The sequence below is a fragment of the Sorex fumeus genome, unplaced genomic scaffold, assembly GCF_029834395.1.
Source record: "Sorex fumeus unplaced genomic scaffold, SorFum_2.1 ptg000020l, whole genome shotgun sequence".
NCBI classification, from domain to species: Eukaryota; Metazoa; Chordata; class Mammalia; order Eulipotyphla; family Soricidae; genus Sorex; species Sorex fumeus.
The window spans coordinates 8,176,308-8,191,540 of NW_026606077.1; the positions used below are offsets into that span (position 1 = coordinate 8,176,308).

At 39.1% G+C, this 15,233-nt stretch overlaps 1 protein-coding gene across 2 annotated transcripts in view; it reads right to left on the reverse strand.

Moving 5' to 3' along the window:
* The window catches only part of P4HA1 (prolyl 4-hydroxylase subunit alpha 1), a 61,259-nt gene that overhangs the window by 16,624 nt on the left and 29,402 nt on the right, over positions 1-15,233 (reverse strand). Inside the window, exons 7-9 of one of the 2 annotated variants that reach the window (XM_056113340.1) lie at positions 13,604-13,800; positions 8,644-8,820; positions 4,887-4,957 (exon numbers count right to left, since the gene is read on the reverse strand). In XM_056113340.1, coding sequence (XP_055969315.1) covers positions 4,887-4,957; positions 8,644-8,820; positions 13,604-13,800 — 445 coding nt within the window. Of the gene's footprint in view, positions 1-4,886; positions 4,958-5,944; positions 6,016-8,643; positions 8,821-13,603; positions 13,801-15,233 lie in introns of both variants that reach the window. The other variant, XM_056113343.1, reaches the window with a different exon arrangement.

Consider the following 15,233-nt stretch of genomic DNA (forward strand, 5'->3'; position numbering starts at 1 on the left):
AACCCAGCTTGGCCAGGCTGGCGCACAAGGCAAATGCCCTACCGCTGTGCTATCGCTCCAGCCCATTAGTATAGTAGTATACTAATATTATTATGTATTGGTATATTATGAGATTGATATATTATTTGAAATGGACTAGGATAAATAGTAGTTTTGAAATTTACATTTCTCAATCCATTCTACAGGAAAATATACCATTAATATTCTTCTTGATTTCATGGACTACCTTTAGTGAATTATTTTCAAAATAGTAAATATATTTTCTCAAGTTGTGCTAAGAAACCATCAGAAAGGCAGGTATAGTATCTACAACAATTAACAGGATTAGTATTATCCTATCCTAACATTCTGTTGTATCAATGTTATGGCAACTGCTAGGGGTGTCAATGATTAATACATTTATGCTTAAGTAACATAAACTTCATTATTCAAGAATGAAGGGTTTTCTAATTCTCTCTTTGGCATATATGTAAGTATGTTGACTGTATAAAGGTATGAAAATAATCTGAAATGCAGATCAGACCATCTCAATTTTATTCCTCAATATAGAGCAATTAATAATTATTAGGCAAAGGAAAAAACCTTTGAAACACTTCTAGTTGGGGCTAGACAAACAGTATGGGTGCGCGCGTAAGATTTGAGTTAGTCTGACATTGAGAGGAATCTTTCATAAAGAAGACCACACCTTCTACAAGATCATTGTGGGTGATTTTAATGCCAAGATAGGACCGAGAAGATCAGCTGAAGAACTTCACATCGGGACCCATGGCCTAGAATGGAACGAACAGGGTGAGAGACTGTCTGAGTTCATCATGTCGACCAAGACCATTCATGGTAACTCACAGTTCCAGAAGGCAGAATCTAAACGATGGACATGGGAGTCTCCCGGTGGACGATTCCACAACGAAATAGACCACATCATATTCAATCGACGGTTTTGCCTGACTGATGTCGCTGTTGTCCCAAAATTTCGAACGGGATCGGACCACCGTCTCCTTCGTGCAAAATTCTACTTCACAGAGCGGGGAGAAAGGGCTGCAAAGTTCAAAAAGAGAACTCCCAGAATGACCACCAACTGGGAACTCTTTGATACTATTGCGGCAACATGGGAAGATGCCATTGTTGACAACATTGACGAGGAATACGATCGACTGGTTCAGCACCTCCATGAATGTGCGAGGAACGCCAAGAGAGAGATAGCCACAAAAAGTCGCCTATCTTCGAAAACTCTTGAGCCAATTCGCCAGCGTGGTTTGGCGCATGCCTCAGGCAACCGCAAGCTAACGTCCGAGCTTGCAAAGCAGTGCAGAGATGCGATCAAGGAAGACCTCAAAGAGAGAAGAGCAGAAGTACTGGTAGATGCGGCAGAAGCCGGGAAAAGTATTCGTAATGCCCGCCTGTCCTTCGCCAACTATAAGACCAAGATGACTGCCCTCCGACGTCCTGATGGATCCATCACATCTTCCAAAACGGCAATGGAGAAGATTATCCATGACTTCTACTCAAATCTCTTCAATAGCCATGTCCACTTGCCGACATACCAAATTCCACAGGATGGGTATGTCGTTCCCAACGTTCTCCCTTCCGAAATCCGACACGCCATTTCGTCGGTAAAGAAACAAACAGCACCCGGCCCAGACAAAGTCAGACCTGAACACCTGAAGAACCTGCCGTCAGTACTCATCAATACACTGGCTCGGCTCTTCACTCGCTACCTGTCTGAATGCAAGGTTCCATCCCAATGGAAAACCAGCAGGACCGTACTACTGTTCAAGAAGGGAGACATCCATGACATTGGCAACTATCGCCCGATCTGCCTATTGTCTGTCACCTACAAGTTGTTCACTCGAGTCATCCTGAATAGGATTGGCAGAACACTAGATGAAGGACAACCATGCGAGCAAGCAGGGTTCCGCAAAGGATTCAGCACCATCGACCATATCCACACGATAACCAAGCTCATTGAGGTTTCTCGGGAGTTCAAGATGCCGCTCTGCTTAACGTTCATTGATTTAAAGAAGGCCTTTGATTCTGTTGAGACGGAAGCGGTCATTGAAGCCCTAGCCAATCAGGGCATTCAAGCCCAATACATCAGGATCCTCCGTGAGCTGTATTGCGGATTCACTACCAGGATCTCACCATTCTACAAAGAAGTGATCGTTGATGTCAAGAGAGGGGTGCGGCAGGGTGATACCATTTCACCGAAATTCTTCAGTGCCACCCTCGAGAACATCATGCGACAACTGGAATGGGAAGGAATGGGAGTGAAGATAGACGGTCGGCAACTACACCACCTCCGCTTTGCTGATGACATTGTTTTAATAACACCAAACATCAGCCAAGCGGCACAAATGCTGGCCAACTTTGACCGTGAGTGTGGAAAGGTAGGACTACAGCTGAATCTTACGAAGACAATGTTTATGAGAAACAGCCTTGTTCCTGACGCCCCATTCACTCTCAATGGAACGACCATCTCCGAATGCAACAGCTATGTGTACCTAGGTCGAGAGGTCAACATGACAAATGACCTGGCACCCGAGCTGCGCAGGAGGAAGAGAGCGGCTTGGAACGCCTTCAAGAACGTCGAAGAAATAGCTAAGAGGACGAAGAACCTCCGGCTCCGGGCACATCTCTTTGATTCCACTGTTCTTCCTGCATTAACATATGCCTCAGAGACCTGGGCCCTACGCAAACAAGATGAGAACGCTATTCAGGTCTCCCAAAGAAGAATAGAAAGAGCTATGCTTGGAATATCACGTTTCACTCAAATGAGAGAACAAATCCGGAGTTCTGACATCCGTCGACGATCAAGGATCAGGGACGCTGTCTCATTTGCCAAGGTGTCGAAAATCAGATGGGCTGGTCACGTAATGAGATTTAAAGACGACCGTTGGACTAGAGCTGTTACTGATTGGATTCCACGGGATGTCAAGAGACCACGTGGCCGCCCACCTACCAGATGGTCAGACTTCTTCGTCAAGATCATGAATGATCGGTTTGAGGCCCTTCATGTTCCCGGAGCGAACAGATGCCATTGGGCTACACTAGCATGAGACAGGGACAAATGGAGACGTTACTGGCGTCTGCTCGAGCAAATCGACGACTAACAGGAAGTTAAGTGATTAAGTGATTAAGTGAGAGGAATCAATTCTTCTCTGAAGAAATGCTGATTAAAGTGATCATCTGAAGTTTTTGCAAGTGATTAAGAATGTACTGGGCAGAGAGATTAGTATGAACACTAACCTTTCGGCTAGATGAAATCACTGGGTCTCTACAGGAGGGCAAGAAGGAATCGAGACTTAAGGAACACCTGGAGAATGAGTGAGGAGGAGTTCCAGAAGGAAATGTGAAATGTTCTGTGAAATGTTACCCTTACAGGTGGCTGGCCCAAGTATGATCCCCAGAGCTCCACCAGGAGTGATCCCTGAGCACAGAACCAGAAGTAAATCCTGCACACTTGCACACCTGCAGGTGTGGTCTCCAAAACAAACAAACAAAACATTCAAAAATATATAATGGCGGGTTTCTAAGAAGCCCTAGCTTCAACCCCGGGCCCCAAATGCATAATTAAATTCTAAAAACAAGGATAATAAGCAAGGCTTTTGACTTGTTTCTTATTAGCTTTCTGTTTGGGTGCATGACTTGATACCTGACAAATCTGTATTTTAGTAATCTATGGTACAGGCCACTCTTTTCCCATTCCTCCTCTCGTCCTCTCATTGCTGCTGCTGCAATGCTCCTCTAGAACATTAGGAGTGATTCCTGAGCACAGAGCCAGGAGTAAACTCTGAATAACACCTGGTGCTGTATGTGCGCGCGCGCACACACACACACACACACACTCTCTCTCTGCTTTCATAAATTCCACTGTGAATGTTCTCTCCAGATGTAACACTGCAGTTGTCTCTGTACCATGATTTTTCAATTCAGAGACAAATCAGTATACATTATATGTCACGTCAGGCATCCAGGCCAATCTCAGATATTACAGACACCAGAACATCCCAGCCCAGTGGGACTGTCTTTAGTCAGCTTCTTTGAAAGACTAAAGTTCTGTCAGTACTCTCTTCTTTCCAAGAGGGAAGAAGTATCTTGTAGACACTCAACTTGTAAGGAAAGTGTTCTTCATGAAATCAACCAAGCCTCTTATATCTAATAGGATTACAGTCAGGTAAGCCCTGTCAGAAACTACAACAACCATCCTAGTAGTCATGAGAGTTGAGGGTGGTAGCAGCTGTTCTCCCAGAACCATCCATATCTCCATTAATCAGGGATTTGGTGACTACCTGCAGGATGCAGCTCATCAGGAAGAAGCTAGTTCCATGCCCCTGAAAGAGGAGAAGATAAATGCCCCCAATATCTTTTGATCATCCATATCTTCCTTGGAGCACTCATCTCAGTAATTTTATAATAGTTTGTTGTTTAACATCATACAACTATTCATGTCACACAATCATTAGCTTCAAATGCATATAAATTCTGCTTGGTTTTGCTTGTCAATACCTCTGCAGAATCTATCGAAGGCATGGTACGCAGTTGATGTTCAATAAAGATATGTGGAATAGTAAAAGGGTCCTGAAAGATTCTCAGAAATACTCTAACTTTTTCTATTTTATTCCAGTGAGTGATAGCACCTCTCTTAACATCAATATAATAGTACAACTTCACATACTAGCTATGATTTGGGAAATTTCAGCAGGTATTTCAAAATCTAATTATTGTAAAACTAATTGTTTATTAGTTCACCATGAAAATTCAGGAACAGATGTTCATTAAATACCAGTGTCTAGATTTTGTAAACCATATCAGGAGTTTTATGAAAAATCAGATTTTCAAGAAATGAAATGGTCCAAATATAACTAAAAATGTCCCCAATATTCCCTTACCTCTTAGACACTCTGTATTGTGCTGTGGTCAATTTTCCAGTCTCAGGGTCATGTACTGTAGCTCGACTCAGCTACAAAAAAAAAAAAAAAAGAGAAAGGACAAGGACTTACTCGCGTAGCAGGCAATTTGGAGTTTTTGTTTTGTTTTGCCAAGCCACAGGTGATTGGAAGGGTTCAGATTGGTCTAGATGGAAGGTAATGGTTTCAAATCAGCAAAAGCATTTAGAAAAAAAGGCAGTAGAAATGCCACTTCCAAATCAAGATAAATGGATCGACAGATTTTGTTGTAGATTGTCCTTTCACTTTCAAAAAAAATATTTGAAGCTGTATGAAAATGATTTACAGCAATGCATTTCACAGGAGCTTTCTCAGATCTAGAAGTCTGATTACTTTTTAGCATTTTGGTAAAGAATTGTCTTTTAAAATCTCCACCAAAATAAAACTGTCTTTTAGCAAAAAAGGCAACAAAGTTCACAAGTAATAACAGCTGGAAGATGGAGCTCAGAAGAATAACTCTGTTCTTTCATTGCCAATTTTTACATCAGTCAGCAAGATTTTTTAAATAAAAACTCCAACAAGAAGAATATAGATTACTCCAAAATGACATGGTGTTTTATAAGATGTATGAAAAAATACCAATACAATCACCATAAAGAATGATGTGAATGCACATTTGTGAATGTCAAACAACTAAAAATAAAATTATCTCCACATTAATCCAGCTGGTTCCCCCCCCCCCCCATCCCCCTGCTTCTCCAACAACTTTGGCAAAAAAGAGGAAGAGAAAACAGTATCGGCCACTTCCTGGATATCTGATTTCTGACTTTAAGAGATGCAAAGCATATTAATTCCCTAAGAGTAGCAGCTCTAAGATTAAAAACAACTTCCAGTTAAAGAGAAAGACCTGTGAAACACAGAGCAGTTATCCATGCGTATAAACAGGGCAGTGACTTGAGCTGGAGACGGAAAATGACCTACTTCCCTTAAAAAAAATAATTCCTGTAGGATGTACAAAACACTCATTAGCGGGCAAAATATGCAGCATACACATCTCTTACCTTTTGCTAATTCTGTAATGTACCGTCTCCAAGTCTCCTGTTATTGGGTTTGAAATGGTGGCTCGCCTCAGCTGTGAAGCCAACCATCAAAATAGTTGCATTACAAAACAAAAAATGAATCACATTTATCCAACCAGTAAGAATCTGGGGTTTTTTACAAAAGAGGTTGAAAAGAGAAATAAACTCCAAAGGCTTTTCATCATCTAGTGTTGAGTTTTAAAAGCCTTTGTTTTCTAGATTTTTGTATTTTTCATATTTTGTTTTACTTGAATACAGGGCACACTAAAGGGATAGAAAATTAAATTTCTTCCAATGTCTGGAGGATATAATGAGGACAGTGAAGTTTATAGCTGTAAAAATGACCTGAACTTTTTCATTTTCAGTGATGCACTCTTTGCCAAAGTTAACATGCAAAATTTGTTTCATGGTCGTTCTAATTTCGCCTTCATATATTTCATGTATAGTAAAATAATGTTGGATTGAGCACAAAGCAGATATAAAGATTCATGCAGAGATGCACACAATAATGGTTTTAAACTTTTTAAATTCTGAGGCCAACAAAGAATACAAAATTCTTTCTGCCACTGAATTTCTTAATCAAAACAATCCAACTAATTGAGGCACCCATTTGAAGATACCAAAATCAGAGATACAAGACATGATCTCTGAGTTGAAATGAATCTTTGGTTGCTCTAGGGCTACATCTCGTGCTGCTCAGCTATTCCTGACATGTTACTCCAGAGGCGTTCCCCAGTGCTTCCTGTGGGGCCATGCAGTGCTGAGGATTGAACCTGGGTCTCCCACATGAAAAGTAGGCACTCCTCTGAACTATCTCCCTGCCCCTAGCTCTTTCTGTTAGTTCTGAGCCACACCTGGTATTTTGGGTTATTCCTAAGTGCTCAAGGGATTGAAGCCAGGCCTCCTGCATGCAAAGCACGTACTCCAGCCTGTTCAGTTATCCCTCTAGCTTACTGAAATGAACTCTATTAACATTCTGCTATGATATTTTGATTTACTGGTGTGTATTGATTATAACTGACTAAAATGGAATCCAAAGGAAAATGACTAAATGTAATTTAGTCAGTAGCACTCTGCAATTCCCCTAGACAGACAGCATCCACACACATATTAGACCAGTCTTTCTCATTTACAATGCAATCCGGTTTAAAAAAAAAATTTTTTTTATAATGGTGAAACTTAAAATTTTTTGTAGTTTCTTTCTGGAATACAGATACCTGAATAATTCAACCTTAAGTTATGACATAAAGATCAGCAAATTACAACTTAATGCCGTATACAGCCTGCTATCTTCCTTTGGAAGTTTATTACAATATAGCTATACTCGTGTATTTTCTATAGCTATTTTTGTGTTATAAATGGAGAGCTGAATAATTATAATAGGCCATAATGATCTAATAAGCCTAAAAATTATTTACAATCCAGATCTTTAAAGAACTTTACAGAACTACTGTGTGATAAAAGAATAAAAATATACCTAGAGTTGATCCCACAATATCACCTTATGAAAATGATAAGTTTCTACCAATAAGGTCAACTTAGTTTTAAAAACAAGCTGACAAGGAATTAAAGTTAACAGTATAAAGTGTAATCTTATAACTGCACCAAAAATTTCAATGCTAAATAGTAAGTTGATAGGGGTTGGAGAGATAGTACACCAGGGAAGGCACTTGCCTTGCATGCAGTCAACCCCAGTTCGATCCCCGGCACCACAAATGATCCCTCAAGCCCCTCCAGGAGTGATCCCTGAGCAGAGCCAGGAGTAAGCCCTGAAAACAGCCAGGTGTGGCCCCAAAAAAACAGAAAACAAAAATAAATGGTAAGTTTATAGGATTGTATTTTTATTGCTTTTCTTATTAAAATTAAATGATCTAAGCTAAAGACACTAAACTATGTAGTCATCATTTTAAATTACTATGCTTTTTCTAATCATGTGCCTTAAAAAAATACTTCAAATATTCTTTAAAAATAAGAAGAAACTGGGGTCAGGGACACAGATCAGAGGTAAGTGACCCCAGGTTTAATATTCAGGCTCCCATGGCCCTCTGAGTACCACTTAGTGTAGCCCTCAATACCTTGAGTACTGCCAGGCCCTGGTGGTCCTTTGACACACCCCTAGCCTCTAGCACTGAACCATCCAACTGAGTTGACTCCTAAACACTACTTGGGAGGCCCAAATCACATATAAATAAAAATTTTTTAAAAGATTTTAATAATTGAGTCATTGGTAGAGGGATATCATGAGGTGGTGGATTTAGAGTTGGAATACTGAATGCCTAAAACAATAATCAACAATAATTTTAAATTATAGTGCCTAAATTTAAAAAAAATATTGCAATATGATGATCTCTGAACAATCTCCAAGATTAAAAGAATCGAAAGAATATCTAGAAACCTTAGAAACCTTTTAGGAAGATGCCTGAAATAAAAATCTTGTTGAGATGAATAAAAAAATCTACGATTTTCACAGTAAAAGTCAAATGCAGAATAGTTATATGTACTGATAACAACCTGTGAAAACTGGTATACATAAAGCTTAGTTAACAACTCCACTTTATTTAGGCAATAGAATTTAAAACTATCTATAGAGTTATTGCCATATTATCATTTCTATAATCTTGCAAGCAAAAAAAAAAAACAAATACAGTTGCAGTAAAATGAGTAGAGAAAAAATTATTTACCCTTGGTTTTGCTAGATCTTTGACAATTTCAATTTCTGCATCAGAAATAATATCATGGAAACGAATAATACGAGGCTTGTCCCACTCATCCTCCTGTTTGGCTGGAGCCAGAATAAATTTAGGATTCCGATTTCCATCATGGTAACGACAAAAGAGTTTTTTCTGTCTCCGAGGAGTCTAAACATAGAGAATATGGCAAATATATTAGAGTAATATTTTTTGCACTTGACATTTGATGCTTGACACCTGTGCAGACAAGAAACAATCATGCCTGTGTCTACACTGAGTATCTCAGGAAGCACATAAAAGAAACCTCACTCTGCAAACATTTTGCATTACCCAGGACCTTTAGAATTTTCAGTTTTTTTAATGATTACTTCTCAGGAGAGAGATGAAAAGCCTAAAAAAAATAGTTTTACTCTTAGCCCTTCTCTCATCAAAATAAAGTTGAATTATTATAAGTATGAAAGAAATAGTGAAATATTCATAGAAATATAAAATGAATGATTGTCTTTGTTCCATACTTCCAAGTTCTGGAAAGAACCTGGAGAAGGAAAAAGTTTCTAACAAAGTCTAACTATATTTCCCTAGATATCTCCCAATAAAGTGCTTGGGGTAAAAAGAGTAATTTTTTAAAGCGGATTTTTTAAAAAGCTGAAATATTTTCTTCCTCTGAAACAGAGGAAATAAGTCCAAAGAAGCTAGGTGTTTCATTAGAGGGCATTAAAATATGGTAGTTAACAAAATGTTTCTTCTTTTAAAATTTGGGGTGGGCCACAACCAGTGGTACTCAGGGGGTCACACCTCAGGGACCATATGCAGTGCTGGGCTTTAAATAACTGTTACAGTAACATGCCAGGCAAATGCCCTAACCTCTGTACCCTCTGGCCCAATAAATATTCCTTTAACTAAAATTATTCCATAGTTTATTTTTTCTCTTGGTTAAGTAAGTCATGAAGTAGATAATAATTTTCGTTTTAGTTATTAAATAATATACTAAAACAAACGATGCATGTTTATTCTCATGTATTTTATATACCCGAAGTAAATTCAAGGCTGTATAACAAAGATTCGTATAATACAGTCAAGTGCGCTACTCCTGAGCTAATACCCCCAAGATTTATATAATGATGAAATAAATTGATTCTGAAAATAAGGACACTTCTTTAATCTTGGGTAGTTGATATATGTGTCACATCGATGAAATGGCAAATTAGTAGACCTCTATTTTATACCTATACTTCTATTTTGTTATCTTTTTTGGGTTTGGGAGGTTTGTTTGTTTTTTTGGCCACACTTGGCCATGCCCAGGGCTAGTCCTAACTTTGCACTCAGAAATCACTCCTGGCAGTGTTTGAGGGACCATATGAGATGCCAGGAATTGAACCCTGGTTGACTGTGTGCAAGACAAGTGCCTTACTGACCATATGATCACTCAACCCCCTATTTTATTATCTTTTAAAGAATTATTAACAGAAAAAAAAGTGGCTACTACTGGAAATTTGAACACTAAATAGAGGTATGATATTATGAACTACAGTGAATTAGGGGTGGAGGGGTCACACCCAGCAGTACTGGTGGCTTCTCATACCCAGTGTTGCTGGGAGATGCATACTATGTCAGGAATGAAATGTTGGGCTACCATGTGAAACTCAGTGCCAGGGATCACCAGTACTGGCAGTGCCTAAAACCTGCAGGGTCACACCTAGCAGTGCTTAGAGGACTTCAGAGACATACGGTCCGGGGCAAGCTCAGGAGTAGCAGGGGATCTAGCCCAGGTTGGGCATGGATAAAGCATATGCTTTAACTGCTTGCTATCTCCTGGTCCCCCGTTATGAATTTTTCAGGTGTCATAATGGCTATTTTCAAATTTATTATTATTATTATTATTTTGCTTTTGGGGTCATACCCAGCAATACATGGGGTTGCTCCTGGCTCATGCACTCAGGAATTACTTCTGGAGGTGCTCGGGGGAGCATATGGGATGCTGGGAATCGAACCTGGGCTGGCTGCGTGCAAGTCAAACACCCTCCCCTATGTGCTATTGCTCCAGCTCTAGCTATTTTTTTTTTTAAGTTTTATTTCAAGGGTCAGAGAGAGAGCATAGGTGCTAAAGCATTTACCTTAATTGGCAGCCAACTTCAGTTCAATCCTTGGCACTGTGCATGGTCCCCTGAGCACCAAAGAGTGATCCCTAAGCACAGTACCAGGAGTAAGCTCTGAGCGCAGCTGGATGTGGCCCAAACCCTTCCCACAAAAATTTTATTTTTAAAACAAATACAAAAATATTTAGAAGTGAATTATTTTTAAATGTCACAAATCTAGTAAAATGTTACTGTATTTGCATTTACTCATTTGCACTCAAAGCATTTTTTAGTTGTCAAAAATATCAGACATAAAATACTTATTTGCTATTGAAGGTTAGGCTTTCATCACTAGTCATTAAAAATGAAAAAGTTTCAATATCAGAAACGAGTTTATTAGAGAAACGTAAAGAGCTTGAAATGTATTAGAGAAAAAGATAAAACACTATTCACAAGTTTATACTTAAAGTACTTGTTCACTACTATATACTCCCCCATTCAACTGACAATCCCCACACAAGAGTACTTTAAAAAAAGACTCCATGGAGGCTGGAGTGATGGAACATTGGGGAGGGCATTTGCCTTGCACCAAGCTGACCCGGGTTCTATTCTCAGCATTCCATACACAAATCCCCAGCACTACCAGGAGTAATTCCTGAGTGCAGAGCCTGGAATAATGCCTGTGCATTGCAGGGTGTGACCAAAAAAAAATTAAAAATAAATAAATAAATAAGGCTCCAGGATCAATTAATGTTGGGAAACAATGTATATCAAACCCATAATACACATTATCATAAAAAAGCTCTGAGAAGTTCTGAGGGTTTATGTTCTCTAGACTTGAACATTTTTGTTTTTAACCTAGTATCTAATAACCTCCCGAAGTACTGATACTCTGAATGAGTATAATAAACAATGAACAAAGTATATAAACAATAGACAAATAAATGATAATATTTGTTAAAGTATTAAAGCAAAAATTTGTTAAGTTTTTCTACAACTAAAATACTTCACTGAGTAATCTTGTTAAGTACAAGTAAAATCACAAGAGATTACTATATGGAATTCAGGGTTTCCCAAATGGTGACACTGTCCATTGGGAAAGCCTTGTGAACAATTGTGGGCACTGTTCGTTCACTTAGAGTAGACATATTTTCTGGAGACACAATATTTTATTTTTCTAAAAAGGGAGCATTAGGCCAAATAAATTAGGATCCACTCATTGATATTTATATTTTCAGTATTCTATTTGTACTGCATAATTTGTTTCTTGTACATAAAAGTGAATTTTGGTAAGAGTAATTTTAAGTGTGTAACAAAATAATATATATGTTTAATTTCAATAAATTGGGATCCTCTGGGGACCCATTATTTCATAGGGTGAATTAGAATGCCATATTATTTCTACTTAAAATTACTACATTCTTTCGCTTTAAGGAATGAGGGGGGTATGGTGCCGCCAGCAGGCCAATCTATACCTGTGAGGCAAGTGCATCAGCAGCCTGATGGTGCCTTCAGACTTCTAGATACCCCACACAACTGCTGCTGTGCCTCTGGCCAGACCCCAACAACTTGGGGCCAAGTTTACCATAAAAGTAAACGGTCAAAAGTTAGGTATGTGGGAGATATACCCACAAACCACCGCCGGCTCAGCTATATAATTGGAGGCAAGCCCTCTCTGGGTCCTGATCAAACTGCTCAACGGCCATGATCCAAGAGACTCAGAAACAAATCTTGGATCCCAGAGGCTTTTAGCAGAAATGCGTCTGGTGCCGGAGGTTACTGGCGCTGGGCTACCCCAGGTGGGAATAGGTTTCGTGCCTTGGGCTTTTCCCCCTTGTGGCTCAGTGGCCACCATCCTCCAGAGGCCACTGGACAGTAGGTTGGGGGCCACGGTGACAAGACACATGGGGCCTCATGGGATGGGGGTGGAGCCGGCCCTTTCCTCCCCATCCCAACGAGACCCCAAGTTGCCGTCCACAAACGGCCACACTGGCTCCTGATCAAGCTGCTTAACAGCCATGATCCCAGAGACTCAGGAACAAATCTTTGAACCCAGCAGTTTTTGACAGAAATCCCTCCAGATTTAATTGTTAAAATTTCGGAATTCCAAAATTGCGCAGCCACGACTGTGGCTGTACAACATCATATGTTATTCATAACCAGCAATAGAAAACAAATTGTCTACGGTTGCCTTCTTGGCAGATCTGAGTGTTGGGGTAAAATCTCAAATAATAATGGTGGGTCTGGGGTCGAAATATTGAATGAAATCAAAGAGAGAGAATAATGTGGAAATCATCTGCCCCACAGGTAGAAGGAGAATGTGGGATGAAGGGTATATTGGGGGTTTTGGTGGTAGAAAATGGGCACTGGTCAAGGGACAGGTGTTCCATCATTGTATGACTGAGACTTAAATCCGAAAGTTTTGTAACTGCTCTCATGGTGATTCGATAAATTTATAAAAAAGAAAAAAAAAAGTAAAGTGGAGTTCATGCCCAATTCAATCAGCCTAATCAATGGCTGAATAAATAGCAATATTTGTACAGTTAAAAAAAAAAGAATTAAGAGAAAAATATATTACTTTCCTTCAACTGTGATCCCAATCCTAAAAAAATAAATCACTCCTGATCTATGAAAGGGTATTACTGCCACAAAAACATATTATGACATATGATTCACAAGTATTACTGTAAAGCTATTTTACTAACAGATTATATTAAATGTTATAAACACAACAGCATAATGTGGCAAATCTGCCAGTACTTGGTGCAGTAATTCTGGTTTAAGTAGGCTTAAATATATAAAGCACTCCTCTCTAGACTTAGGTGCAAACAGATACACTCACAAACACACACACACAATTGGCTTTTTCACTTTACCATTTTGATACCCTCCCCACGGCACAGCATTTCATACTTCTGTCTCTCTGGCAGGTAATCCACAGCAGCTCCTTTTTTCTTCAAGGTGAATTTCTGCTCGGACTGGTTATCTGAAGCTGACTTATTATCATCTTTTTCTTTAGTCATTATATACTCAAAATATTTTAAGTTACCATTAGCTCTCTGATGTTCAGGATCTGTTAGAAGAAAGCAAGTCGAAGCATCAACAACATGAAGAAAGGGATCACTCCAAATTAGGATGCTTTCAAGGATGACAAGAGGAATTAATAAAAAATTACCATACTGAAACAGAATGTGGAAATCAGTATAGTCCCAAATTCATCAGAGCTATCACCTTATATAAAGAGTTTCATAGACAGAAATACACATTTATTTCAAAGTAGCCATTACTATTTCTATTTTTAGAACTTATTAATCAGCCAGAATTACTATCATCAACTTAATACAAAATGAATTATTTATTTATTTTTCTTTTTGGGTCACACCCAGCGGATGCTCAGGGGTTACTCCTGGCTCTGCACTCAGGAATCACTCCTGGCGGTGCTTGGGGGACCATACGGGATGCTGGGAATCGAACCCAGGTTGGCCGCGTGCAAGGCAAATGCCCTACCTGCTGTGCTACTGCTCCAGCCCCCTGAATTTTAAATTATTACTCATTCTACTTATTGTAAGCAATGGTAAAGATTTTTCTGAGACTGAAATGTATTTATCTGCAGAAGCCATGGTATTCCGTTCTAAAGCAACCTTTACCACAGACACATTATCCAGGTTACTTCTGAGGGCTGAGTGAATTTCAGTTCCCAAATTCTAAGTAAAGAGAAAAAGAGAACCTAAAGATATAATTTTCAAATAAGCCAGAATCCACTAACTGCCTCCAAATTGCTAGTCATAATTTTTAGCCATCATTTGGGGAAATGATGGCTGCTCTCCATTTGGGAGAAAAATTTCAAAATACACACACACACACACACACACACATACACACACCACACATACTCACACACAAACACACATGAAGACAGAATCTTGAGCTGGAGAGATAATACAGGGATTAAGGTGTTTGTTTTGTATGCGATTAGAACCTGGATCAGCCACATGCAAGGGCAACGGTCCCACCCACAGTACTAGCACTCAGGTCCAAATTTTTTAAATTCTTAAAGCTTCATTCTAAACTACAGGCCAACTGAATTGTTTAGTGTACAACTAACTCCACTTCCAGAAATTCTGGCTTAGAAGGTATAAGGTGAAAATCAGGAATTTTCATTTCTAATAAGAATACAAGTAATTCTGATGCATGATTCCTGGATCATGCTAATAAAAAAATACTATATTCAAATATTAGTAGCTAAATCCTCATATCATATTTTTCTACGATTTAAACATGACATTCAAATATATTTTCAGTTTACATCAAATCACTCTGCGGGGAAGTAGGAAGGCCACACCTGGAGGTATTTGGGAGACTGTATAATACCAAGAATCAAACCTGGACTGTCTTCAGGCAAAGTATATATGCTAGCCCTTTGAGTTATCTCCCAGACCTTACTTTACTTTCTAATAGAAACTGCAATAAACTAAAAATATCCTTCAAAGGAAGTGGGTTAATAAA